Raw genomic sequence first — 26,142 nt, forward strand, 5'->3', positions numbered from 1 at the left:
TATTTCAGTTTAACCACGAATATTCTATAACTATATCTGAGTTACAAAAGAAAATCAGTGATAATTTTCACAACTATGTCTGCATAACTAAACTTCTACAAATAAAACAATATTATATCATGATGCACAACACATAGGATCTACCTTTAATCTCTGTGAGAACTAACACTACAATATGTGTTTAACACACACATAGCACTCAGTATTTGCAAAAGCCAACACTATAATATGTGTTTATAACACAGTGAAAAGAGAACCCCAAGAAAACAGGAAAAAAGGAGGAGGCTTCAGCAAAAAACAAACAGCCAGTGAAGCAAATACGGCCAAAGGGAAGAGGCTTCCTGAGAGCACCAACATTAAAAGCACCCACAATAGCAACCTCCCTCCTCCAAGTGTCCCATCTGCAGGGTCCTAAAGAGACAGTAACAACTTTTGGGCACAGAGAGATATGGAAAACAATAACATTTTGAGTGACACCAGGGCAGCTATTTCTACTGTCAGGTTGATATAGACTAAAGATTTGGCTAAACTCCTTGATCAGCCCCTACCCCAGGTTGGCTTGGCCCTGCCACAACCCAGAGAGTTGTCCAGCTGATGGACCATGCCCATGGTCTCACTGGCACAAGAGACATGATGTGCCAAGCAATGTTCCCTGGGGATCTGCAGCGAACCTTGGCACCGCTCCCCAGAGCACAAGAAGAGGGAGCTGCCAGAGGCTGCTGTTGTACAAGGTAGACCCCAGGGAACTTCAGAATCACAGAAAGGCAGGAAGGGACCTGCAATACGTAGGCACAAGAATTGCTCCACTGACCAGGAACAAAAAATGGCCTTGAATAAAAAAATCAATGTGGATTCAGACTAAAAATAGCTGCTTTGAAACAATCCCAGTTCAGAAAGCAATGGAGAAACACCAACATGAGAATCATCGCACCCGCCCTGCCCGGCCAGGAGCCAACAAAGCCCCTCCCGACTGGGACTGGAACTGCACCAAAGGGGAGGCTGTGTCTCTGTGAGGCTGTCATTGGGTTTGGGACTGGGTTGGTTGTTGCTATCGTTGTTGTTACTTGTTTCACCTTGTTATACATATTAGTAAAAACTGTTATTCCCATTTACCCATATTCTTGCCTGAAAGCCCATGATTTTCAAAGCTGTAATAATTTGGAGGGAAGGGGCATCATATCCACCACTCCAAGGGGGGTCCCTGCCTTCATTGGCAAACATCTGTCTTTCAAACCAAGACAGGTACGCACCGTGACTCCCCATCGCTCTGTATTATCCACCAAGTACACCCAGGTCCTTGGGCAAAGACAATCCCACAAATAGGTTTGCCTTTTCACATGGGGGAAGGAATGCCTGGCTAGCTCAGTCRGTAGAGCATGAGACTCTTAATTTCAGGGTCGTGAAATCAATATCTACTTCCCAGGATCTTACCCACTCCCATCCCTCTGAGGAGGAAGGAATGTCAGAGGGATATGACTAGGCCAGCTGATCCAAGTCAACCAAAGGGATATTCCACAGCTTATGACGTCAGCTCAGATATGTAAGCGAGGAGAGAGAGGAGGAAGGGGGGATATTCATGAGTTTTCAATATTTGCCTTCTGAAGCAACCACTACGTGTGCTGAAGCCCTGCTTCCCGGCGCTTCCCTGCTTCCCTGCCCAAACAACACTGCTAATGGGAAGTAGAGATTGATTTATTTATTTTTTTCCTTTAGCTTTTGCACGCAGTCTTTGCTTATTTTTTGTATCTTTGCTGTAATAAAACTACTTTATCTCACCCTGCTGGCTGTTTGCCATCTTACTCTCTCCCCTGCCCCAGAGGGAAAGGGAGTGATAGGGAGACYTAGTGGGTACTTGGCATCCAGCCAGGGTTAAACCCCAACACCAGCTTGACCTGCTGTGTTGCCCGACTTTTTGCTCCCCAAGGAAGAGTTACCACCCATGACTCTTAGTGCCTGACCTTTTGTCTAGTCCAGTTGACRTTGAGGTTTTCCAGCCAAGCCATTAAAAAGATTCCTGTGGCCAGGAGGACTACACTCACACCATGCACTGCAAATCAAGGAATCTGGTACTGTTGTKGGGTGTTATTGTATCCTACATGTACCTGTGTCAAAAAAAAAATGTTACTGTCTCTTTTAAGACCTTAGGGCTGGGAGCCTTGGGTGTGGGTTGCTATTGCAAGCATTTTTAAATAGGCCCTTGTAGGCAGCTCACATTGTACACTGCAAATGCGGGTAATCTTGTATTGTGATTAGAAGAGATATCCTTAAGCCAAGGCTAGAGAGGCAGCTGTGGGATAGAGAAACCTGAAGAGGACCATTGTCCTTTGTCAAAGCTGCTAAACATTCGTAGCACCTGTGTTAAAAAAAATCATTTTAGGTTAATTCAGGACTTTCAGGACTAACACATCCTCCTCACAACAATATGGCTATTGTTAATGCTGCCATGAGGCAGGCACAGTGACCTCCTAGGCCACAGATACTGCAGTCATCTAAGCCACTGCTCATCTCCCTAAGCTAAGGCATCTTTTCACCCTGGATTTTTAGCCACACARTTGGACTCGACCTCTTCCTTCCACCACCCTTGTGGTGGGGCACTGGAAAGGAAAACTTTGGAGCCTGCTGTCACTGAGATCCTGACCTATCCCAGGCTCTCCCCATCCAGTGCACCTAGGTGCCAACGGCAGCTCTACCACCAAGGATTGTGATGGTGAGAGTACAGTTGCTGACCACAAGGCAAAAAAATTCTTATCTGGTGCTTAATGCAAGAAACCCAAAGCTCCCTTACCTGCCTGCATTGTTACCTGCATTCATTTGCCTTGTAGGCAAAGATCTGCTTCTGCACTCGGACCAGATACATCTTCCACTTCAGAAATCAAATGGAAGTGGCTGGATGGAAAAATGGCTGATGTCCTCCCTCTCACCTGCAGCTCAGCACTCTTGCCCTTGGCTGCCCACACCACACCGCTGCCAGGCTCAGCACACACCGTGCCAAGGGTGTCCTGGCTCCTGGGCAGACTCCTGCTGTGCTTCCTGCTCTAACCCACCCCTGTCACAGCAGATGGCTGTTTGCACACACTGAGGCTCTGCTGCACACAGCTCCCAACACCATCAACAAAAGTGGCCAAAGGCAGAAGGCAACGACATTTCTGCCCTTCACAGCACAAATGTGTTTGGAGCTACATGTCCATTCTGACATGCAAGTCTCAAGCCAGGAGCTCTGCAGACATGAGCAAGTKCAGCAGTGTTTCTCTCTAAATACAGCTTCCTGATGTAGGAGCTTGGTTTTAAAGGGCTGAAGTTCTAGCTTTTTCGGGGGGTCTAGAGGATAGAGTAACAACTGAAAATTTAGAAAAACAAGGAAATTATCCCATGCCCAGAGGCTCCTGAGTGAGTCCTCACCTCCAGAGGCTTSAGATGATAAAAGCCTCAGCCATCACAAAATTATTTACAGGAGCACAGCTTTCCATCTGCAGGTGCTGTGGTACCCCAGGACAGTGCAGAAGTCACAGCCTACAGCCCAGCACTGGCAAAAACTTCATCTACTGAAAGTGCAAAATGAGAGAAAGTAATGTGGTGGTGGTGTAGGCTGGTTTACCAGAACTACCAGGAGGAAGCACCAAGAGGCTGGGACAATCATCCAGAGACTCCTGCCACAGTGGCAACATCTCATAGATACTTTTCACTGTTGATCAGGACCTTGATTTGCCCAGGAAGAGGTCAGTGTGATGGTTACACTAACCTGGACATAATTTTCAGCTAAGGCTCAAGGCAAGTCTAACTCAACTAGCAACACAAAGAAAACCCTTCCCCTCCCACGCTATGCTTGATGATGCCTGTTGGAATCCTCTAGTGTTTGCAATTAGCCAGAAAATGAAGCCAGTTAACCCAAATTATTCTTGCACCAGATCCTGTGCTCAGCAGCCAGCTCTCCTCCTGGCTATGTGAACCACTCTGTATATCCCATGTCAGCATATGCTGCAGCTTAACTCTGGACAAGTGAGGAGACCCTTCTGTCACCTTCAAAAACTTCCTTCAGTGTTTTGTTCTGCTTTTAATTTGATGCTTCTCTAGCCMAAATACTCTGTCCTCTATTTAGCCCATAGTGCAAGCCCAGTACCAGGCACAGTCATTCCACACAAACATCTCCTCCTTTGTTCTTGTCCCCAGCCAACAGGTCACCTGACCATCATAACCTGTCAGATACCTTTATCAAAGCTTTGCTTTGAGCGTTTTGCAGACACCTAAATATGTTCACACCACTCTCATCATGATAGCAAATGATACAGTGATGCCTRATCTGGTGCAGATTCAGTTGACCCACAGTGGTGATGGCCCTCCCCATCCCCCTGTGTGCACCCCTGCAGCCCTCCAGCCCTGCTCATCTCTTCCAGGCTGTTGTCAGCAGCCTTGCAGTGGCCCATGCTGCTGGTGAAGGCAGAGGTGGTGGGTGACTTGAAGTCCTTCTTCATCTGCTGCACACTGAGATCAGGGAAGCCATGGTGCTGACTGGAAAGGAGAGCTGCTGGCATGAGCCGTGGTCACATTTGGGCTGCCAGCAGCAAAGGCAGGGATGAACCTCTTGCCTTGCAAACCCACACCCTGAACAGACATCACCCCACCTCCCTTCAGTGTGCACATTCAGGTGTGCACCTGCACATCCCAGCCACACAGCAGCAATTATAAACTGAAGTATTTTGAGGAAACCTGAGGCAGACTCACTTTTAGTCATAGGGTGCCTGGTGGGGTGGTGGGAAATGTGGTTGAGCATGGCTGAAAGAGCCAAGAGGGCTCTCTGGAGCTGTGCAGTGTGTGCTGGRGTGCACTGTTTGCTTGACTGGAGCAGTCACCACTGGGGTGCACTGGGCATTACTGGGGGGGTCCAGGCACTGTTTATGAAGTTCCCATTCAATAGGTGCTGCAGAAAAACTGGGAGTGATCTTCTGGCTTCATGTCCAACCAGAGTCCTCACCTGCTTCACATCTACCTGCCTGGCTCTGCCCAGAGTTTTGCCCCCAAAACATACTCTATTCCTGCCCCATTCAAAAGGCCATGAGGCAGGTGCAGTCAGTTAAATTCTATGGAAATGCTGTGGTCCCACTGAACATCACCTGCACTTTTCAAGAAGGAATCTATTCTCTCAAAACCCTGGTTGAAACATCTCCACGTGGGATCAGATCATGTCAGGGCTTGTCTGTGCAGCTGACAGGAACCCTGGTGCACCAGAAACCATGTTGAGAACAAGTCTCAGTTAGTTTACATCAGCCCAACATCAAACACAGATGCACACTCATGACCCCATGCTGTCCCAGCGTATCCCTGCTGCTGTACCACCCATGAGGAAGGGCAAAGGGACAGCAAGTGAGGACTGTAAGAAGCAGCCTGTCCCCCCAGCTCCAGAAAGCAACTTCAAAACACAAGCAGCATCAGAGAGAGTAGCTAAGGAGCTTTTTATTCACGAGGAAATGAAGAGCAAAAACAAAGCCCACTTATACAGGTCTCTCTCTCTCTGTAGGTTGTCTCTACATCCTCAGGGTTTCATTAAACTTTCTGGTCCAATCTTGATTCCTGCCACAATCATCCCTGTCTTTGAGTAGTCTGTGCTGGAGAGCATTTATCCATTGATGATCTTCTCACTGATGTATCCAGGCATGGTGTAGACCAAAAGAACCAGGAAGATGGTCAGAAGAGCGACAATGAACAGCACAATTATGTATTTCTTGTACCTCTTCCAGATAAAAAACACAAAGGTCTTCATGGGATTCACAAACCAGTTGAAGGTTGTTTTTGGCCGGCTAGAACAGGAAGAGAAGAATAGAATGACCACAGGCTCAACCCACAGAGCATCACATTAGCTTTGGTGTCCTGCTACTCTCATGAATCATCAGCTYTTCCTGCTGCTTCCAGGCAGGATTACCCCAGGGGCTACAGTAAATGCACTGCCTGTGACAACTAGAGACAACAGAATGGGACTCTTGGGACAATGCCCCMGTGCTCCCAAAGCTGCCTTTCCCCCACACAGACAAGGGGCCCCTTCACATGGACAGACCTGACCAATGTACAAGCAATGTTATGGCACAGCTGCCTTGAGCATCTTCTTGCCAGCCCTGGCTCAGGTGCTGCAGTCCCAGTGCTCCAGAGGACCCACTCAAGCTCTGGGAAACCCTGGCAGTCCTGGTCCTGCAGACCCCACTGCCCAGGGCCTCAGTGATTCCTCTTGGCTTCCTGACAAGCCAAAGCTCCCAGTTTCCACACAAACAGCTACTGAGAATACAGCACTGTCTATCCATGTTAAAGGTGATAATACAGATACTCACTTGGGYTTTTCCAGAGGTTCAGGCTCTTTTCGGCCCAAGCCAACAGGATTTTTGTCAGCTTCCTCCACAGTGAGCAGCTGGAATTCTGCTTCCACCTTACCCTGGATAGAGAATATGTTTGAGCTACAGTCGAATGTGCTGCTTCACAGACCAGCTCRCTGACCACACACCCTGCCACAACTGGGTATTTTTCTCCCAGTTCCACTTACAGATACCTCTGAGCTTTTTTCTTCATTGCCTACAGTCTTACTTCACAGCCAGTGGAAACTGTGGCCTGGTAAGAAACTAACTGCTTTGCAGACAAGGAACTGTAATGTAATGCACTCCCCAGCTACCTGATTTGTCTGCACTCTGCCACAGTGACACTGAGCAAAATTCACCCCTGTACACCCCCAGTGGTCTCGTAGCAGGGCCATGAGGAGCAAGTCTGTCCCAGGTCTGACACCTGCCTGTCTTGGGCAGGCAGAGACCCCAGGACAGGCTTCTGCTGCTGTCCTGACTGGCTGATGGGAAGCCTTGTGCCTCTTGCTTTGGAGTAGGAGTGAACAAGTAGCACATGSTCTGGGGTGTTTCAGTGGGAACACTAAATTCGTAACCCAAGACAGCTTCCTTCATGGAGCACTGCCCTATGGGGAGCTCAGAAGAATTCATGAAGTGGGACAGCCCTGCAGCTGGTACATCAGGGTAGACCAAGAGCTAGATTGGCCATAGATGGGAGAAGTCTTCAGGATCCTGCACAAGCTGGGATGCTGCTGCCTCTGTAGGTTGTGTGCACATAGGACAGGCTGCCATATGAAGGCAGAGATAAAACACTGGCTGTGCTCACCAACACCAGCACCCCACCTTACCGTCAGGAGGTACTTGTTCCCACTGGCATCTGTGAATTCCATGTCTTCTGGTTTCACTGAGCTGCCCCGCTTCTTTTTCTTCTTGTACTCCCTCTTCTCTCTCTTGTCATCTTCTKGCTCTCTGAGTTTGATGAAGGGCCACCAGCCCCTCATGCGCTTATTTCGAAAGATGGAGAAGCGAGGTGTTGCATTCTCCTTGGCCATTTTGATGGTGCAATGCTCAGAGCTCTTGGCTGCCCGCACCATGTCATGCAGCTTCAGCTCGATGGAGCCTGCAGGCACAGTGAAGAGGAGACCACATGGTAAAACCCTGAGGTCAGTCACACACATTTGGCTTTTTGTCTCTGCCACACTCGCAACCACGAGTAGGTCCCAGCTGCAGCAATGATCCAGCAGAGCCCTGCACATCTACAGATGGAGAACTGGAAGCTTTGCATTAGAAGGGACTAGCTCAGGAGTTAGAGACTAAGAGGCAGAAGCCCAGGTCTCATCTCATTTTTGATGAGATGAGCAGTTTGGTGTGCATATGGCGAGTTATTTTCACCCCTTTATCATGTCCCACCCTGCTCTCTTCACAWGTCCAAGCTCATCTTCCTCTCTAATTCCTGGAAATGTCAATTAAAAAGATAATGTTTTAAAACTATAAATGCTTTAAAGTTTCAAGTTTGTCTTAGATCTGCAACAGCCTTGGTTCATTTCCCTGTTTGGCCTTCCACCTTTGTTTTGCTTGAAGTGAGCTCCTGTCCCACTTCAGCACTAAGCCCTTGCAACAAATCAGTCGTACCACATGGTGGTCTGTACTGGCTAAAGCAGACAAGGGATGTGGGTGTTCTCTGCTCAGTTCCAAGTGAGACTGCATCTGGATACAGGGCCCAGTTTTGGGCCCCCAATACAAGAAAGGTGTTAGCTAAATAGTGTTTAGTGGCTGAGATAGTCAAGTCTGTAGTATGTGCCACAGCAGGAGGGGTGAGAGGTACATATAAGCTCATCTCAGAAAAAAAGGTCAAGAGGGAGGCCCTACTGCATGTATCACAGCCTAAAGGAAGCTACAGAGCCGATGGAGCTAGACTCTTCTCAGAAATGGATAATGAAAGCACATAAGGCAACAGACACAAAATGCTGCAAGTAAAAAATCCTGAGAACTGAGAGAAAAGTGCAGCCAGGAAAAGGGTTCCAGAAGGGTGCTGGGATTCCATCCTTGGAGATAATCAAAACCCACCCAGACAATGTCTTGAGCAACCTGACCTATGGCACATCTAGTGCTGCCTGGGGCAGTGGGTTGCAATAAACACTGCAGAAGCCCATTCCTACCCAGAAGTTTCTGAGATTATACATGCCAGAAATTACGGGGATTGCTAATGCTTTCTTCAGTGCCTCAGTTCTTCATGGCTGAACCACTGGAAGTGCCTCATGGAGTAAAGTCGCTTAAATACACTATGAAATGTTGAAGTACAAAGAGAGTTTTAACATGCCCAAGAGATAGCAGGGCAAAGGGGCTGCTTTTTGATAGGGAGGCTGAAGTTTGAAGAAGGGATGAATAACTGAAGAGAGCACTATAAGCTTGGGGTGGGAGCACAAGTGTGAGAGAATCAGCAGTATTTGTGCTGGGGTGGGTGGAATCACCACCAGTCCTGTTTCAGCACCAGGCCTTGCTGCATGCCCAGCTCAGGAAGTCTGATTACTGGGGAGTACCAAAGTAGCCAGGAAACTCTGAGTGTCCAGCAATGGGATGCTGCAACTCAAGAGCCAATAGTCTCATGAAAGTTGTCGATCCTCATGCCCAGAACATAATGCCCTGGGAAAACTCTGCTAGGTACAGACTTTGGGATCTGCATATCTAAGCAAGAGCAGGGAAAAMAAGCAAGTTTATTGGAAAGGTTGTGAGGAAGCAGAACCTGGAAATCCTGCTGTGTGACAAGCCCTGAAAAAATACACYAAGGCCCTGGACAAGCATGCAAGCACTACATGTCTGTGTAGGGGAGGCACCTATCTCCAGGATCTGTCTGAAAAAACAGTCCCGGTGACTGCTGAGCTGAAGAGCTTGGATCTGATGGTCCCAGTATTCTTTCTYAGAGAGCTGGACCCCAGGGAAATGCTGTAATACTCCAGAAAGGTGAGGGACAGGTCATCTCATTCCAGCAGGTCACATCATACCTAGAAAGTCATTCGCTGAAATCCTGTCATAATCCCAGACCTGGAGGACCAGAACAGCCGGTTCCCGAAACTCTGATTCCTCCATGGAGAAGACAGAGTCCTTTCTCTTGTAGGTGATCTCCTTCTCAGTTGGGAGATAATTGAAGCGGAAGATGAACCTCCAGTTGAAATTGCCTTCCCCAGTCAAGGAGTTAAAATGAACGTCTGTCTCCTGCTTGTCATGGTCAAGACCTTTTATCCAGCTGCAGGAGAAATTCAGTTATTCCCTACCCCTGTCAACCAGCCCCAAAGGCAGAGCAGAAGGATGGAAGCACTGTACCCCATGGGGTAGGAGGAAAAGATCAAAGAGTCAAACCAGACCAATGCCTGGACAACATCTCTAGGTGTACAGCAGCCCATGCAGAGGGCTGGAGTGACAACCTCAAATCAAGGCAGGGAGGAGCAGGGGTTCAGAGGAGGCAAGTGAGTGTGTGGGCCAGGGCAGGGAGCAAGGCAGCCAGGCTCTGGCCTCCAASTGGTTCCCACCAGACCTTCTCACGTAGATGTCGCTGGAAGGCTCTCCTGTTACTGGGTTGACATCATCAAGGATTACATCATCTGTGTTCCAGATTATTACACGGAGCTCATAGCTGTGGGAAGGACACACAKGTGAGACACATACTCTTGTCCCCAGTGCCTGGGAGGGGAGGTCAAGCCCACAGTGCCAGAGCAGCAGGACTTGAACCTTCCTAGCACTGTGGTTCCCTTCCCGTGCTCCTGTGGCCAAGCATAGCCCAGCACTCTCACTGCCAGGTGTAAAACCCTTTCTGGACACTACAAGATGGTCAGTACTTTCTGGACACCCCTGCAAGATAAACCCATCAGTCAATACAGGTGGCTTTTGCAAAGCACATCCCTGGTGCATGGGAAACCCACTCAGCTCTACTAAGCCAAAGGAGCACAGAAAAGCCAAGGCAGGAAGGAATCTCTGCAGTCTCTGCTCCAAGCTCTTGCTCTAGCTTSATAGTAGGTCAGATTGCTCAGGGTTGTGTCTGCATTAGTTTTTAATATCACCAATGATGGATATCCCAGCACATCTGAGTCAATCCATCCCTATTCCAGGGTAGCTTCCCTCTCACTGGGAAAATGTTTTCTCTGTATCCAGTTGGAGTTTCCCTTGCTGCAATTTGTGTTCATTATCTCTCGTCTTTCCAGGTGCACGTCTGAGAATAATCTGGACCCTCCATCTCAAAAGCACCATTAGATCCTTGAAAAYAGCAGATTTCCTCCTTCAGCTTCCCTTCCACAGGTTCCCAAGGACATCTGTCCACTATCCAGAATGGAGTATGATGAATAACTTTGACCCGAGTTTCTAACACCTTTATGTCCAGCCACAGAGACATTAACCTGCCCTTCCTCAAACCTTCGTGCAGCTGAAGCTCTTATGGCCATGCTGATACACTCAAGATAACATCCTGTGRWCAGAGCTGGAGCAAAGAGGACTGCATGCCAGGCTAGCACTGCCCCTCAGCCTGTGCAGGATCCTGTGGCACATCCCACCAGCCATAGCAAGGGACGTTGACACCCTCTGCAGCCCAGCAGCCTCAGCCCCACCCCACAGGTGTTACCTGACAGGCAGTCGTGGCTTGATGTTGATGGGTGGTGGTGCAGGGACATCATTTGGAAACATRTCAATCCACATGTGCAAGAAGCCCTGATATGAGAAGACAACAGAGACACCTCAAAATACAGACCATCCTCCAGCTCTTCAAGGAGCAAGGGCTTGGTCCTGCAAGGAAAGTTCTCACCRGAAAGCCACTGCTTGGATCTCTCCATTCCCAGCAGTTGAGAGTGACATGAGATCAGATTTTATACATGGAAAAAATCAAGGCTACAAAAGATTGCATATTTCTGCTCCCAAGAAAAATCACTTCACCTGCACTGAATACATTTCAAACAGAGGCAAACATGTCCCTCTGTCTTAATAAGGAGCACATGGTGATGAAATGCTTAGGCAAAACCAAGAAAACTAAGAAGTGATGGGTCTGACTCTGCTCTCCTCACATGCCTTTCCAATGCCAACCAAAGCCAGCATGATTGCAGAAATCTGCTTTTTCTGAAACCTCTAATACCCAAGGGAGCAAGATATTTCMGTGCAGAACATACAAATGGTGAGTTCAGGTGACTGCACTGCATAAAACTAGGAATGGATATTTCTCCAACCAGCAGTTACTTTATTCCTCAGAGAGAAGGCAAGAAGGCTCTTGGAAAACACAGCAGTGATAARGAACAATGCAGAGGAGGARGCAGGGATAGGCAAGGATACCACCMCCCATGGGGATGCATGGYAGCAGGGCTCAGAAACAGAGCAGGTCTATTGCCACCCCACACAGTGTCCTCATCAGAGAAGCACTAAACAGCCTGTGGAGACAGGAAGGACTCCGGGTCACCAGCACTGTGAGCACAACATCAGTGGACAGAAGTTCCTTGAGGAAACAATGTTCAGAAGCATCRTGAGAAGTCAGAGGGTAAATGTGAGCAAAGCACAACCAAGGCCAATGTCCTCACTTCATAGCTGGGCCACCCATCCACAGACACAATTCCAGTCACCCACCCAAGAAGGGGACAATGCATAAGATTCATGCTATGATGAGGACATAAAAGGACAGCAGAAGAACAGATGGGGGCTGAAACCAGCTGTCCAGAAGGTCCTTCCCCAAAAGGTTGATGGTTTGGAAACACATCTCACCTGCACAAGCCCGGGGTTTTCTGGGTTGTACAAAGACCGGGTTTCCACATGCTCTGGTACCAGCTTGTACCCATRTCCTGGCATCTCCTCCCAGTGCCGCAGGACGTATAAAGCCTTATGTTCAACATCCACTGACAAGTTCTCATCAGCCACTCCTCTCTTGCTCCTCACAGAGGCCTCTGCAGCAGGACACAGCCAGGGAGATGATGAAGGCTTCTGACCAGCAAGAGTCATGTCAGGTCATCAGTCACTGGCACAAGTAACAGGAGATGATGGACTGGGCACACAAGCACCTCCCCAGAAAACCAAATAGGGGAAGCAGGAGAGCAAARATGAAGGGATTGAGTTCAATGTGTTGCAGTGATGAGAGAAATGGCAGGGAAGAAGAAAATAAGCCAAAAGAAATATAAYGGAAAGAGAAAAAAGAATTTACTGTGGCCCTGGGAAGAAGACCCAAGGGACATTGAGGAGGATGTGTCCTTCTGGTTTAAGTCCCCACATCTCTGAGGTAGTGCCAACAGATCCATGGATGAATTTTTGCCAGAGAAGTGCTACTGGAAAGCATTACTTGTCACTCTCAGGCCATGCAGCTGTGCTCTCTGTTAATGAACACTAYGTGTGACTAATTGACTCCTTTGGCACAATGAAGCCAAATGGCAGTTCAAGACCAAATCTTGCTGGTGGGAGAAAAGACCGAGCCAACAGGTGAGGGCACAATGATCCAGCCACACCTGGGCTWATGGAGAGCACTTGTCCCTTGGGGATCAGTCTGAGACCTAAACCATTCCAAGCAGTGCCCAAGCACAGCAGAGGTTCACCGGGCATCAGCTGCAGGTGTTGGAACCAGAGCCAGCTCTCAGGGAACACCAGAAGAGCACCTTGTTTCTCCCTCCCAGCTATCTAGTGGCCTGAAAAAAAAATGGGAAAGGGCTTTTGGAGGCTCCTTGCCCTCTCCTGAGTAGGATTTATTTTCTCTTCTTGCATAAGCCATAGAGATCAGCAGAATACTGAGGAACAGCTACACTGAAACAAGCAGAAAGTAAAGTTGGCCATACACGTAGGTGTCCTCACTCTGTGCAGACAAGGCCAGGGATCATCCTTCCTACAGCCTGCACAGCATTGCCTGTAAGTACTCAGCCATCCACAATCAGGCCACATCTGCTCTAGTCTTTCCTCAAGGTTGGATTCAATTGCACTGGTGTTGGCTGCAGCAGGGGCTGGCCTGTGCTCACAGAAATTCTCCACCACTGGTGGTGGAGGGTGTGAAAGGTTGRTGTGTCCTTGGACATCTGTGGCCCTGGCTCAGGGTTTGTAATGTCAGTTAGAAGGAAAGTAAAACAGCAAAGGAGAAGCAGAAGCTGTGCACAAGGTGGAGATCAACAGTAGAGAGGAGCAGTGTGGAATCACCCAAGGCACCTGAAACCACTGGAAGCAGAGAGCATTCCTGGACAAAGCCAGCTAAAACCAGGAAAAATGTCTGAAAAAATACTACCCCTGCCCCCCAAAAGAAAATACAACATCAACAACATAAAAATAAAAAATAATACAAACAAAAAAACATCACTACCAAAAAACCCTCAGCCAACCAAAAAAACCCAAAACACCCACAACCCCAAAAGGACTTCATTGTCTTGCTCATAGTGATCATAAGCAAATTAAAGTACAGCTTTGTGATAGTGCCAGCCACCAGCATAAGCTGGCATACAACAAACCTCCATGACCAACACTGCTGTGCAAGGGGGTTTACTTTGTTCCATCAACTGCCTGGGAARACACTTTGGCACCCAAAGTTCTGGATCACATCTTCTCCCAGCACAACYGTGTCACCCGTTGAAACTGGGGCACTGAACATTAACAATGCACCCCACAGTGACCAAAAAAACTGGGCCATGCAGAGCACAGAGTGGGGTAAGCAGCTTGGACACCTCAGGGAAGAGAGGCCSATGGGCTTCCCAGACCATTGCTGAGCACAGGCAGCTGTTTAAGGGAGCAGTGCAACAAGCCCACCTTCAGGAAAAGCCTCTGGAGGGACCTTAAATATTTTATTGTCCACTTTGATCTCCTCCCATCTATACTCTGCAGCAGGGATTGAGTTTTTCTTGCATAAACTATCCAAGATCTGTGTGGGTTTAAAAGCATCTCGCCACATGTTGTAGCCATTTCTGCAYGGAAAAAGAAAATACCAAGAAGTTCATCTTAGGTTTCTTTTCTAGGCTGTGAAACACCCTTTCTTCTCTAGAGAACAGGCTATGTCACTAGAACCCCACTCAGATTTTCACTGGGAAAACTCTGGGCTTAAAAGGGTTAAACAAAATACAAATGAATGAAAAGYTAAACAAACTGTCCTGACAGAGAACAACCTGGCTGGACTTGCACGCCACAGAACTATTATCTTCASAGCAGCAGAAGCAATTCTAGCAGTAAGAGCAATTCTAGCTTCAGTTCCTAAGTGGGAAAGAGGTTTTAGCTATGCTGAGTACTCAACTCCATGCCCACAGCTAATTTTACAATAGCAGGGCAGGGGAAGAGAAGTTTACAGAAAACTGGCTAAAGGCAGCAGAGAATCCATATGGAAAGAGGCCAAAAGAAATCAGATGTCCTGAGTGCCACTGCTTACAAAATGCTGCCAGAGAGACTGCTGTACTTTCTGAAAGATGTCAGTATAAGCAAGTGCTTTTCTCACAGAACACCAATATGAAAGCAATAAAGAAATTCTGTTTTTGCCATCTTATGCAAGGTATATTAGTTTGCAGTAGGAATTACAGCTATCACAGGAAGCTGGTAGGTGTCTAAAGCGATAGTTATGCATGCAACTTGCAGTGAATCTGCGGAGCACCTGGAGATACATATCCTGTCTTGCAGAACAGGAGGAGCTCTGTTACACACATATGGCAATTGAGAATGTCTATGGCCTTAATGTGTCACATTGGTACCTACAAATCATACTGTGCAGCCACTCCACAGTTGGCCCTGTGCTTGCTGTAGAATCGATTCTCCAAGTCAATCTTGGTYTCCCCAATCAGATCATCAGATCCAACCAAATCATGGTCAAATATTGCCACAGTGAGTTCTGATTCCATGGGAAAGGACACTGTCAGCTCCACAACTCTRGACAGAATCAAACAGGCAAATTACAATTAGCAAGAGGATGGAAATGAAACACATCCCCTGCTTTCATGATCCTACACATTTAAGAATTATATTTAAGAACAACTTAAAGGCCTCTGATAAACTTTGGTTCTCTCTAAATTCAGCGTATGCAGTTCTCAGTGTACATGTTCAAACAAAGGAATTACTTTTCCAGGAATATATGGCCTTGGATAGAGGCCTTTTTTAGGGAAAAAGCTCTCCGATGCTTGGCTTCCAATTTTAAATCAAGTCCTTGGGCATGCTGGTCTCCTAAACAAAAACATGATGGCTCCTGAGTCATCTGGAGGCAAGAGAACATGCCCAGGAGGTTTGTGTTAAAACACAAGATTCTCCATCAGAAAGGAACAGAAGACCACACATGCTGAAGCACATTCCAAGCCCCAAATTTGCAGTTCTTATATTAAACCTGCTAGATAAAAATTTCCTGCATACTCTCCAAACACAGGATTGAGCTGCTTTGGGATGTATCGCTCCTTTGTGTCCTTCCGCTGCTGCCCCACAGTCACCACCACATAGGGGTCTGCTTTGCCATTGGGGTCTGCTGGAGACAGATTCGTAGCCTGGAATACACAAGAGGTGCTGCTGTTCACAGTGGTGGAGAGCAACCTGCACAAGGAACACTGCACACGCCTGACACCACCCAGACCATTTGTTCAGGTCGCTCCAGCAACTACCCCAGCAGTGAAACAGCCACTTGCTCCCACACAAATCCTCAATCTAYGAGCCACTGATGTCTTCAGCTGTGGACCCACCTACTTGCTCTGATCTCAGGGCAGATGTGAGGAGCCAAGAAATGCCCACCAGGCCTTTTARCACCTCCACAAGCTACAAAGCACAGAAGAGTCTCCATGGACAGGATGTAGGTAACTTCCACTGGGCTGGCAGAGRCTTCAAGGCAGCATCACACTTTTCACAAGTGCCACTGCTCACATTTACTGAGCAGAGAATGGCAGAAGGTCCATAGGGAGGGAAGAGACCTCCAAACATTACTGCCACCTCCACCAGAGACTTACCTTAACAATGTAAACTCTTACAAGAACCTTGATGGGTCTGTTCCTTGGAATGCCCCGGGAGACCTTGGGCTCTGTAACAGCTTCCTCAGTGGGGTAGACACAGAAGGAGCCCTGCAGAAAACACATTTCAAGGAACAACTGCATATATACAAATGGGAATATCTCAGAAAGGATTGGAGCCACCAGTTTCACYCGCCAACTAGAAAAGCAGAGCCATTTCCCCATGCAGACCACAGATACCCTGTGCCCACGGGGACAGCCATCCCTGAAGATCCAACCATGTCCACATGGCCCAGGCAATCCCAGCCTGCATTTAGGCTGCAGGCTGTCAGACCACTGCCAGTGTTAGATCTGAGCACCTCCAGGCACTTTGGACTGCCAAAGAGAGGGGACACCAAAGGTTTTCTAGGGACAGCTACAGCTTCTGTAGTTGATATTTCRGAGTCTTCAAGAGCTCCTGGATGGAAGGATGATGCCTCATTTAAATAAGTTTTGCTAATTTTAAAACCAATKAAGTTTACTAATTCTTATGCACATATTGAATACACAAGAGGTCCCAATCAGAATGAGTCCTTTATGCTTCCTTGTAACAGCTAAAAAATCTAAATCAGATAGATTTATAAGCTAACTACAGTAGGACCACAGTACACAATTGCTTCAAGAGATACTAACAGTACCCTGGCCATGCTGCAGCACAACCTCACATCACACTGCACACCCATGCACTCTTCAACACTTTGCTGGTGTTGGCTTGCTCTAAAATAAGGGTCTTCTTCCACAAGCAGCACAAACGTTATTCAAATGAAACAGTACCTTGTACTTCCCCACATAATGTTCATCCTCATTTCCATCTTCATCTTCATTTGCTTTGCCACGATGAAGGGGGAAAATACACAACCAGTCTTCAAAATTACCAAACTCATTTTCCAGCTCAGAGTTGTAGATCTGAAATAAGMAGAAAGTAATTCTGGGCCTTTTCCTGCCATCTTAAAAGGAAGGAGAGTCAGAAACACCTCCTCTCTCTGCTTCAATAATTTAATCCAGTCCTACCTTACTCCTGTATTACTCAGTGCAGAGTATTATGGTTTTCCTGCATGTCCCTGGGGCCAGCCTTGGATGTGGATGCACATCCCAGCTTGACTCCAAGGTCTTACTAGCTGTATCAAAGTCCAGCAATGATGGGGCCTCAGTACACACTGTAGGTTCTCCTCCCAGCATAATTTCCACTGCTGGAAGGTGAGGAGGACATGGACAAAGAGCCAGGTCACCCCAATAATTACCTGAAGTGTGGCAATGAGCTTCCTCTTGGGTGGAGCAGGTTCAGCTTCAATCACTGCCTGATCCTCTGCTTCCATGTCAATGCAAGATGCATTTAAATTCCCTCCATCTAGAAATGACAATAAGAGATTAGGAAAYACTCTGATTTTGCCCATCACATCAAGTGTCTGTACATGAAATGACCCAGCCACAGCTTCTGCTTTCACCCAGGGCTTTGATCTGTGTTATGGCAACTGGAGCTATTGCTGTTTGTAACAGGTGTCCTGCTGGCATCTCAGGTTTCCCAGGATGGCTGGATGGCTGGGGGAAAAACACTGACACAGACCTACGTTCCTGCATGCATGGCTGCTGTTCACACAGGAATTGGGGCAGAAACCAAATGAAGGAAGATGGTTGGACTAGCTCACARGTGCTGTCAGGGAAGGCACAAAGGAGAGCTCACCCTCCTCTTTGGATAAGTGTTTATTTGCTGGCATGCTAGTTTGGATGCTAACTGAAGCATCACTGCCACTTTGGTCTCCCCAATGAGCCTGGGGAGATCGTGTCTAGACCCTTCTCAGGGGTACCTGCAAACCAAGGACAGASTGTGCATGTCCCTGCCCCATTTCCCAAGGCTCCAGGTCGCTGCAGAGCTAATGGCATGCAGTACCCTCAAGACCTCTCCTTTAATTGTATTTACATCACTTTTATACTTCTCACTTTCCCAGATCAGAGCTAGATGAGTCACTGCTTACACCTCTGCAAACCTGAACCTACAGTTGTGACACTATTGTCAGATCATAAAGATTTCTGTTACATCTGTTACTGTCTGTTACCAGATTCACCTGTACCCCAGGTGAATGAGCACAGAGTGATGCCCAGCTCCTGAACACCTTTTCYTGTGCATCATCCTCTCTCTGTCCCAGCACTGCTTCCTGGTCTCACACAGACAATTCCATGATCCATGCAGATGATTTTTCTGCATTTTGCTCATTTGGGAAAGCACTTGCTTTAACACAATTTTACAAGACTCCACTATTTTTGAGGACTTTTCTGATTATTTTCCAAAATTTTTTCAGGAAAGTTTGGTGTTTTCAATTTGAAATAGCCTATTAGCTCTTGTCAATGTCTTCAGCCTCTCTGCTCACTTTTATGTTGTTGTTGCTGAATGTTGCAAGGTTATTGTCTGCACAGACACCATTMCCACAAGCCCAGTACCCTCTGGGGTGGTATAAAATCTTGATTCTCCCCACTAAAGAGTAGGGTATTGCCAGAGGACTCACCTGCATCATTCAGGTCATCATTCTCAGCATCTTCTTCATCACTGCATGCCTGAAACATATATAAACAGTCACCTCAGATCTGTGACAGCAAAGGCTTCTCCTTGAAAGCACAGAACACTGACATTTTCCTGGCAGCAAAGTAATATGTAGCCTGAAATAATTCAGCAATATCACTGCAGGATGGTAATCAATGAGAGTCTTAATGACTTTTTCATCTCCCCAGATCCTCTTTGCTACCTTCTTTTGATTGTAATTCAAGTTGGACAGGGTAAGGAAGAAAATCTGGAGCAGACCCGCTCCCATAACACATACTGGGACACAACCAGGAAAGARTAAGCAGCATGAAAGCCCCTGTTAAAATCAGCAACATCATATTTTCAGGAGTCTCTCAACAGAAGATGCCTCATTCTCACATCACTTGGGCACYGAGCCTCAGGGATGTTTCAATACCCACTACATGCTGAAATCAGCCCACCTGGTAGATGCATGAGACCTGACTACCTTAAGTATGCTTGAAACACAAAAGTCCATATCTTCCTTCAGATCCATGCCAAGAGAGCTCTTTTGACACTCAGCATTGTTGAAAACATCTTCCTCAGGCCAGTGCACCCTATTTTCCCTTACGCTGGTAGCTGTCACAAAATACTACCTGGTTATACAGCTCTTTCARGGATGCATAGTACTTGGACCACCAATCCAGTTCTTCCAGTTCTGGTTTTTCCTCTTCATATTCATCTTCCTTATTTACAAGATTATTGATAGGAATTTTCTTCAAAGGAGCCTTAAGAGAACAGAGAAAAGGGTTCAAAGGGAGGAAATTACAATCCAGGACATTCATGCACCCTCCTCCAGTGCCCTGGGAGTCTCTGGCAAAGGTACAGCATTCAGGTGTAGCAGAGGAGGTGCAAAGCTACCTGTGGCCCCGTGTTTATTCTTTGCTACAAAAGAAGCAGTTCTCAAGGCACAGGGAAGGTCTCCTYAGTCTCCCTGTGCCAGAGCCCCAGCACACAGCACAGCCAATGAGCAGGCAGAAGAGAGGAGTGCTTCAGTCCAGAGAAAAAATTCGGTGCAGGATGAAACCTAACTCCGAACTTCTGAGCTTTCTTTTTTGCTTGTAACCTTCAGTTTGACTTTACAAACTTCAAAATTTCTTGGGCCAAACACATCCCTCACCTTCACAAAACTAAGGGGGTGAATGCTGGGACCTGGGTCACCAGATGCCAGTCCAGTGTTTACCACAGTCTGAGATGGAAGATGGTGAGATGAGACTTTCCGAGCTGAAATAGAAATAAAGAGCTTCATGTTTCAATGCATTTATTTCTGCCCACTACTTCCTATTTTTGGCCACAGGAAAACCCTCCCTGTAAGAACACTATCAAGTGATTGATTTTAAGGCTTTCCATAGCAGACCCTGAAAAAAAATTGCTGGAAATCCAAGTGCAGCACTGAGATGGCCCACCATCATCAACATGATTGTTGCTGACTCCCAGGAATTCAGAATTATGAGATAGACCTTCCCTACTCAGAAATAACCACAGACAGATTAATTTTTGGCTGCTTCTTTGTGCTTCTAGATCAGGAGTGCTGGCTGTTGCTCTCATAGAGTTTTTTAGCTAAACTAGTATCCAATGAACAGATCTTGACCTGACAATATCAGAGAACTGAAAACTTTTCAATCTTTGGTCCTAGTGAYCAACTTCCTAAAGATGGAGGTCTCACTGAGCAAATTCTTCCCTGTGAGGGTGGGGAGGCCCTGGCACAGGCTGCCCAGAGAAGCTGTGGCTGCTCCATCCCTGGAAATGTTCAAGGCCAGGTTGGACAGGGCTCAGAGCAACCTGGTCTAGTGGAAGGTGTCTCTAYACATGGCAGAAGGTCAACCAGATGATCTTTAAGCTCACTTCCAACCCAAACCATTCTGTGTTTCTATGACCTCGTGATTCCAGGGAGAGGGATTTGCTGCTTGGTTAAGAGGGAATAGAAGATCCAGGGATCTGTGCCACTGGCAAAAACTGCCTGCTGTCTCCATGAGAACCTCTCCAAATAGCTCACCTTTGGGCACCTCCTCTGGTTCCTCCTCCAGCTCTCTGGGAGAGAATTTCATCACATCAGACACAACATGGCTACCCACCAGCACAGTGCGCCCAAAWGCTCGCTTTTCCACCACAAAGATGCTGAGGGGAGGGTGCAGGTATACCTGCTCTGGCAGTTCCTGCAGAAGAATCATGTGTGGGGTTTACAGGAGTAAAGGTGATCAACCTGTGTTTAGCTATCAAACTAAGGCAAATCCATCCTACAAGGAGAAGCCTGCCAGCACCTTGCAGCTGTGCCCAAAAATCAAAGCCATGCAAGTGACAGGCCATGACTGAAACAGCTCTTGGTGGSCAATTCCACAAAGGTTTTGTTCTGAAGCTGAACTACATGGCCTTGAGAGAGCAAAATATTGGAGGCAGTTCCCCTCCTGCTATCTTGTCCCATTCAGTGGGGTAGTGCATGGGTGCAGGGTGGCTACAGTGTACCCTGGCATGGCAAGATCCCCCTTTCGACTCACCACATCCACGTATTTGACCAGCTCAGTGAAGTTGGGGCTCTCTTTGTAGGACACCATCACCTCYGACTCCACCTTCTTGCCAGCACATTCAATGATCACCTGAGGCTCRTCCACCTCAAACAAGTTCACTCGCTTCAGGTCCCTCAGGCCCCAGAACAGGATCTGAAGCACATGAAGCTGCTGTCTGAGACATGCCAGGCATGGCACAGACACGCAGCCTGCACACTGCCCATGCTGCCACCTGCCACCCACAGGACACAGTCCCCAGCAGAGGAACAGGCTGCTCTCCCAGCTCAGCTGCCCAGCAGCTTTCTGCTTGTTGAACTACCCAGACGGTTTCTCCTTCATGTCAAGCACCTCCACTTCTGGCACTTGCTTAGGCCTCACAGGCATATTTGAGCTCCAAACCAGAGTCCCTCACCAAGCCCTGCCCTCCACCCAGGCAGCTCGAGGGGAAAGCTAGTGTAGCAGAAGGCAGTGCACCTCTATGCGAAATTCCTTCAGCATGGGGCGGATGCCCTCGGGGATGATGAACCGTCCTGCACAGGGGTCTTCCAGGTAGTCAGGCTCCTTGGGTTCCACATCCTCAGGCACTGATGGCTGAACAGGTGGAACCAGGACACACCAGGTAATGAAAGTCATTTCTATTCCATGCCATGCCATGCCCCCTCTCCCCCTCCTCTATTTCTGTGCTCCCAGGCTATCCCTGCAGCCTCCCTTCACCTGAAAGCCAGATGTGAACTCCAACTAGGAATTCTCTGGTGGGCCCATGAAACCAGCTCTTCACCCACACAGCTCTCCTCAGAGAGCTGGCAACCCACATGCAGCTTCCTTCAACCCTGTTACCTCCAAATAGCCACTGTAATCGAGCTCAATCAGCTCAAAAGTGGCAATGAGCTCTCCTGCTGCTTTGGCKCCTCTGTAGAAATCAAAGAACTGCAGCACAGGTTTAGTGTATGGCTCATCAACCAGCTTCACCTGTGGRACAGCAAAGGCCTGCCCAAGGAACTCAGGGGAGCCCTGCAAGAAAGAGGGAAACGAGTCAAATCATCCCTATGCTATCTCATCACCCCAAAGACCACCACTAACTCCAGCCAATCTGCAACAGTACAAGACTACACTTCCACCCATGTCATCGTCTGTTTTTATTTCCTCTGCTCCATTCAGAGCTAGGAACAGAATGGGACATGTCTGCAGCAGCTCCTTTTAACTCCCAGTTCATCTCCATGCAGAACCCAGCAAATGGCTTGGCACCATGCACCACAGGACACCAAAATTAGATCAGGTTTTTCAGTCTCTTCCAGACAGGGTTTGAATATCTCCAAGGATGGATATACTACAAGCTCTTTGAGCTACAGGCCCAGCATGTGATCTACCTCTGTGTAAAAACTGCTTCCTTATATCAAGATGAATTTTCTTCTTCCAATTTGTGCCTACTGCTTGCCATTAGGCCCCTTAGTACCTCCATGAGAAGTCTGAATTGACCTTTTCTACCCTTTCTCATCAGGCATGCACAGACAGGAAGAAGTTTTTGAGGCTTGCCCTCAACCTCTATAGGCTGAATATACTCAGCTCTCCTCCTCTGTCCTGTRCTCCATCTTGGCAGCCTSCTCTGGATTCGCTCCAGTATGACAWGATTTGTCTTGTACTGGAACCCCAGGAAAACTGCTAAGTTACACAGGAGAACCTGGTGCAAGTTATGCCATTAGCCTTAGGACAACAAAGAGGCTCCAGGGGACAGTGGACTTTAAATCACTAACAAAGAGCAAAAAGGGAGGACTGAAGAGGGATGATCAATGACACCTGGGGACACAGGAGAAGGAACAGCCCTAAGAGCAATAATAGTTCTCTCAGGCTAAGAGCCCTCTGTGATGTGAGCCTGCCAAGGAAGCAGGCATAGTGTTTCTTCAAAAAGAAGAGATCCTGGATCCAGTGAGCACTCATCAGCACCTGATGAGCTCAGAGCATACCTGAGAGAGAAAGTCTCAACCTCAGCCACAGTTCCCAGGACTCATTGTCACCAGTGGACCAGGACCAAGCTGAGTCATAGAAACCAAACAGAGAAGTGGCAGCACTCAGAGATCCTCTGCTTTCCTTCATCTTAAAGTAACAGGAGGAGAGCAGCATGGCCATACTTACAAATTTATTGTGGCTGAAAAGGTTGATTATAATTATGGGGGTCTCTGTTTTCAACTCTTCTTTTTTCCCATCAATAATGAGCTGATCAAACAAAAGTAGTTCATTCCACATAGGGCTCAGTGTCTCCTCCAGCATCTGCAGACAGAGGCAGAAAGAGCAGGTATTCCACAGTCAGTGGAAACAAACCACATGCAGGAAAGTGAGGAACTCTGGGCTGATTCCTTCTCTCACACAAACACATGCAGCTGGTAGCTGGCAGGAGGGAAAGTGGTAAAAGTGTGGGATCAGCACTCAAGRGCAACTAGCACATGCCAATCAGCCTCTGAGACCATGCTCAATGGCTGTCAAATATTCCCTGAACATATCCACACTGCCCAGAGCACAGATACTTCAGTGCTTGGAGATACAGAAGTCCCAGGAGGACTAGCATAGCACTGGCCTTCAACATGTCAGTGAGGGCATGGTCATTTTTCTCTCCCCAAGTTGCCAAGATGACAGAGACAAGATTCAAGTGGTCTCACCCTGGTGGTCTGGCAAAGAGTTGAAAACACCACTCTTGCAAATGGATCTGAAAGGCCATTATCATCTGCAGGGAGGATCCCTCGAGCCTGATACAGATGYGCTCGGAGCTGGAAATAGCTGAAATCTGTTAAGAAAAGGAGAGAGGAGGTCCCAAACCAAGTCCTGTATGAGGGTMAAAAAAATGCCTAAAGGAGAATGCCAGCCAGATAGGAGTGGGCATATCCTGTGAAGAATAGCTACCACTTCTAGGAGCACTCACTGTGGTTCTCAGGCCAGTACATCTCAAAAGGTTTAGCCAAGCCAGACAAGCTCAATGGGCTCCTCAGATGCCTCTGGGAWGTACATGATATGTGACATGTGAAATGTGCAATATTCTGCTACAAGCATCTGCTGTGGGGGAGCCTCAGCAGAGGGGCAGATCTGATGCCCACTGCCAATTTGTAGGCACTGAACCTGCTGCCAAAGCACCCATCATGTTTGCTGCATYAGCTGTGAATGTGCAAATATATCCTCATGGGATCAAACTCGACGTGCCTGTCCTGGTCATGCTGTGGAGGTGACATTAGATCAGGTCTTAATTCTCAGATATATTAAAATACTTAGATCACAGTGTGGCTGGAGCTGAAGGGCTGTGGGGACACAATGCACCAACACAGACACTAACCCATGGATGGGACTTCTCCCCTCCATGCTCTTCTGCTTGTGTGAAGAACTGGCATCTGTACTCACCATCCCTGCTGAGCCGGCTGGGAGGTCTGTACACTGAGAGCTGTGCTACCTCCTGCTCACTCTCAGACAGGTACTTGAACTCCTCAGGCAGCTCTGCCAAACAGTTTTTCGCATATTTGGTTACCCCAAGCCACATGTAGATTTCCAGTTTGGCAAAGACCTCACCAGTGTGTAAGCCAGGGACCTGAAAGCACAGAAGGTTTAGCAGGTTTCACATATCATACCAAGATGATCACCATCATCCTGGGACTGAGCAAGGAACACCATGCTGGCAGAGGCAAAAGGCAGTGGTGGAGCGAGAGCTTTGTTTCCTTGGGAACTCCAGAATTTCCTTGGGAACTCCAGAATTTCCTTGGGAACTCCAGGATTTCAGGAAGGAGGGCTGAAAGCAAGGAAGGAGAAGCAGCAAGAAGCAAGCAAGAGCACACTGTTTTAGTATAAATCCAACCTTCATGAAGACAGTCTGGATCTTTGCACAGTCTTTGCCTTTTTCCTCTTCAACTACTGAGTAGAGGATGTTTTGTGCAGGAATTCTGGCATATGCCACACGCTTGTTGCCGCTGAGCATCCAGATGAGTACATCAGGGAGAGTGCACTGGGGCTGGAGGGAGGGAAGAGAGGAACATCACAGCAGAGGAACAGCACACGTCATCCTCTTTCCATTGACGTGGTGAAAGCTTCATCGCACAAGAGGGACTGCTGGCTGCATGGCAGCTCAGAGATTCAGAAGCAAATAAAGAACCTAATATTAGTCACATGCTTCTGAAAGTCAGCCCTGAAAAATAGCTGGYAACTCATCCCTCAGTGATGGGAAAGAGGATTCAAAAAGTAAAAGAGAAAGAATTCATGGGTTGAGATAAAACCAGATTGATAGGGTTTTGTGCAGAAAAAGMTGCACAAACAAGCAAARCAAACCACAGAATTMATTCCACTCTTCCTGTGKACAGGAAGGTGTTCAAYCATCCTCAGAACAGYAGGGTTTCATSACAGAAATGGTCACTTGGGAAGACAAATGTCATCACTACAATTGTACATCACTCTGCCCTCACATAGCTAAAGATGTGAAAATTATTTTACTTCACTTGGTTAAATACTTCTCCAAACATCTGCATCTGACCACCTAATGTCAGCAAACATGGTACTCTGGTTAACACTACAACACCACACTGATTTTTTTCTATAATAGAAACAATGAAACTCTGAATGTGGAGAGTCTCTGCCATGGACGAGAGACTTTATGCCAATGCAAGTTAGAATCTAGGTCAGTTCCTAGATACTACTGTTAGGTAGGAGTGCAGGCAGCACAAGCAAGGCTGTTTTCCCAGGCAAAACTGTTTGCTGCAGGCCAGGCCTTTGGCTGGAGCTGGCCCAGCTCTGCCTCCTACCCACTGCTGAGTTGCTTGGACCCCTGCTTTGCTCACCAACAGCTCTGCAAAGTTGGCTGGTCTCCTCTCCAT

At 47.6% G+C, this 26,142-nt stretch overlaps 1 protein-coding gene across 1 annotated transcript in view; it reads right to left on the reverse strand.

Annotated features, from left to right (window-relative positions):
- Positions 1 to 5,496: 5,496 nt before the first annotated feature.
- The window catches only part of LOC130586114 (fer-1-like protein 4), a 39,699-nt gene continuing 19,053 nt past the window's right edge, over positions 5,497 to 26,142 (reverse strand). Inside the window, exons 22-45 of the mRNA XM_057386824.1 lie at positions 25,134 to 25,286; positions 24,686 to 24,869; positions 23,956 to 24,080; positions 23,435 to 23,569; positions 22,142 to 22,315; positions 21,779 to 21,895; positions 21,296 to 21,457; positions 20,797 to 20,956; positions 19,921 to 20,024; positions 19,397 to 19,528; positions 18,748 to 18,796; positions 17,488 to 17,594; positions 17,021 to 17,152; positions 16,208 to 16,318; positions 15,627 to 15,754; positions 14,982 to 15,152; positions 14,052 to 14,206; positions 12,045 to 12,223; positions 10,924 to 11,009; positions 9,847 to 9,945; positions 9,317 to 9,558; positions 7,163 to 7,434; positions 6,315 to 6,415; positions 5,497 to 5,792 (exon numbers count right to left, since the gene is read on the reverse strand). Of these exons, the coding sequence (XP_057242807.1) occupies positions 5,612 to 5,792; positions 6,315 to 6,415; positions 7,163 to 7,434; positions 9,317 to 9,558; positions 9,847 to 9,945; positions 10,924 to 11,009; positions 12,045 to 12,223; positions 14,052 to 14,206; positions 14,982 to 15,152; positions 15,627 to 15,754; positions 16,208 to 16,318; positions 17,021 to 17,152; positions 17,488 to 17,594; positions 18,748 to 18,796; positions 19,397 to 19,528; positions 19,921 to 20,024; positions 20,797 to 20,956; positions 21,296 to 21,457; positions 21,779 to 21,895; positions 22,142 to 22,315; positions 23,435 to 23,569; positions 23,956 to 24,080; positions 24,686 to 24,869; positions 25,134 to 25,286 (3,459 nt within the window). The 3' untranslated portion in view covers positions 5,497 to 5,611. The remainder of the gene's footprint in view (positions 5,793 to 6,314; positions 6,416 to 7,162; positions 7,435 to 9,316; positions 9,559 to 9,846; positions 9,946 to 10,923; positions 11,010 to 12,044; positions 12,224 to 14,051; positions 14,207 to 14,981; positions 15,153 to 15,626; positions 15,755 to 16,207; positions 16,319 to 17,020; positions 17,153 to 17,487; positions 17,595 to 18,747; positions 18,797 to 19,396; positions 19,529 to 19,920; positions 20,025 to 20,796; positions 20,957 to 21,295; positions 21,458 to 21,778; positions 21,896 to 22,141; positions 22,316 to 23,434; positions 23,570 to 23,955; positions 24,081 to 24,685; positions 24,870 to 25,133; positions 25,287 to 26,142) is intronic.

This window comes from Malurus melanocephalus, unplaced genomic scaffold (assembly GCF_030028575.1).
Source record: "Malurus melanocephalus ecotype Western Australia unplaced genomic scaffold, MMel_1.1 scaffold_1065, whole genome shotgun sequence".
Taxonomy (NCBI): Eukaryota; Metazoa; Chordata; class Aves; order Passeriformes; family Maluridae; genus Malurus; species Malurus melanocephalus.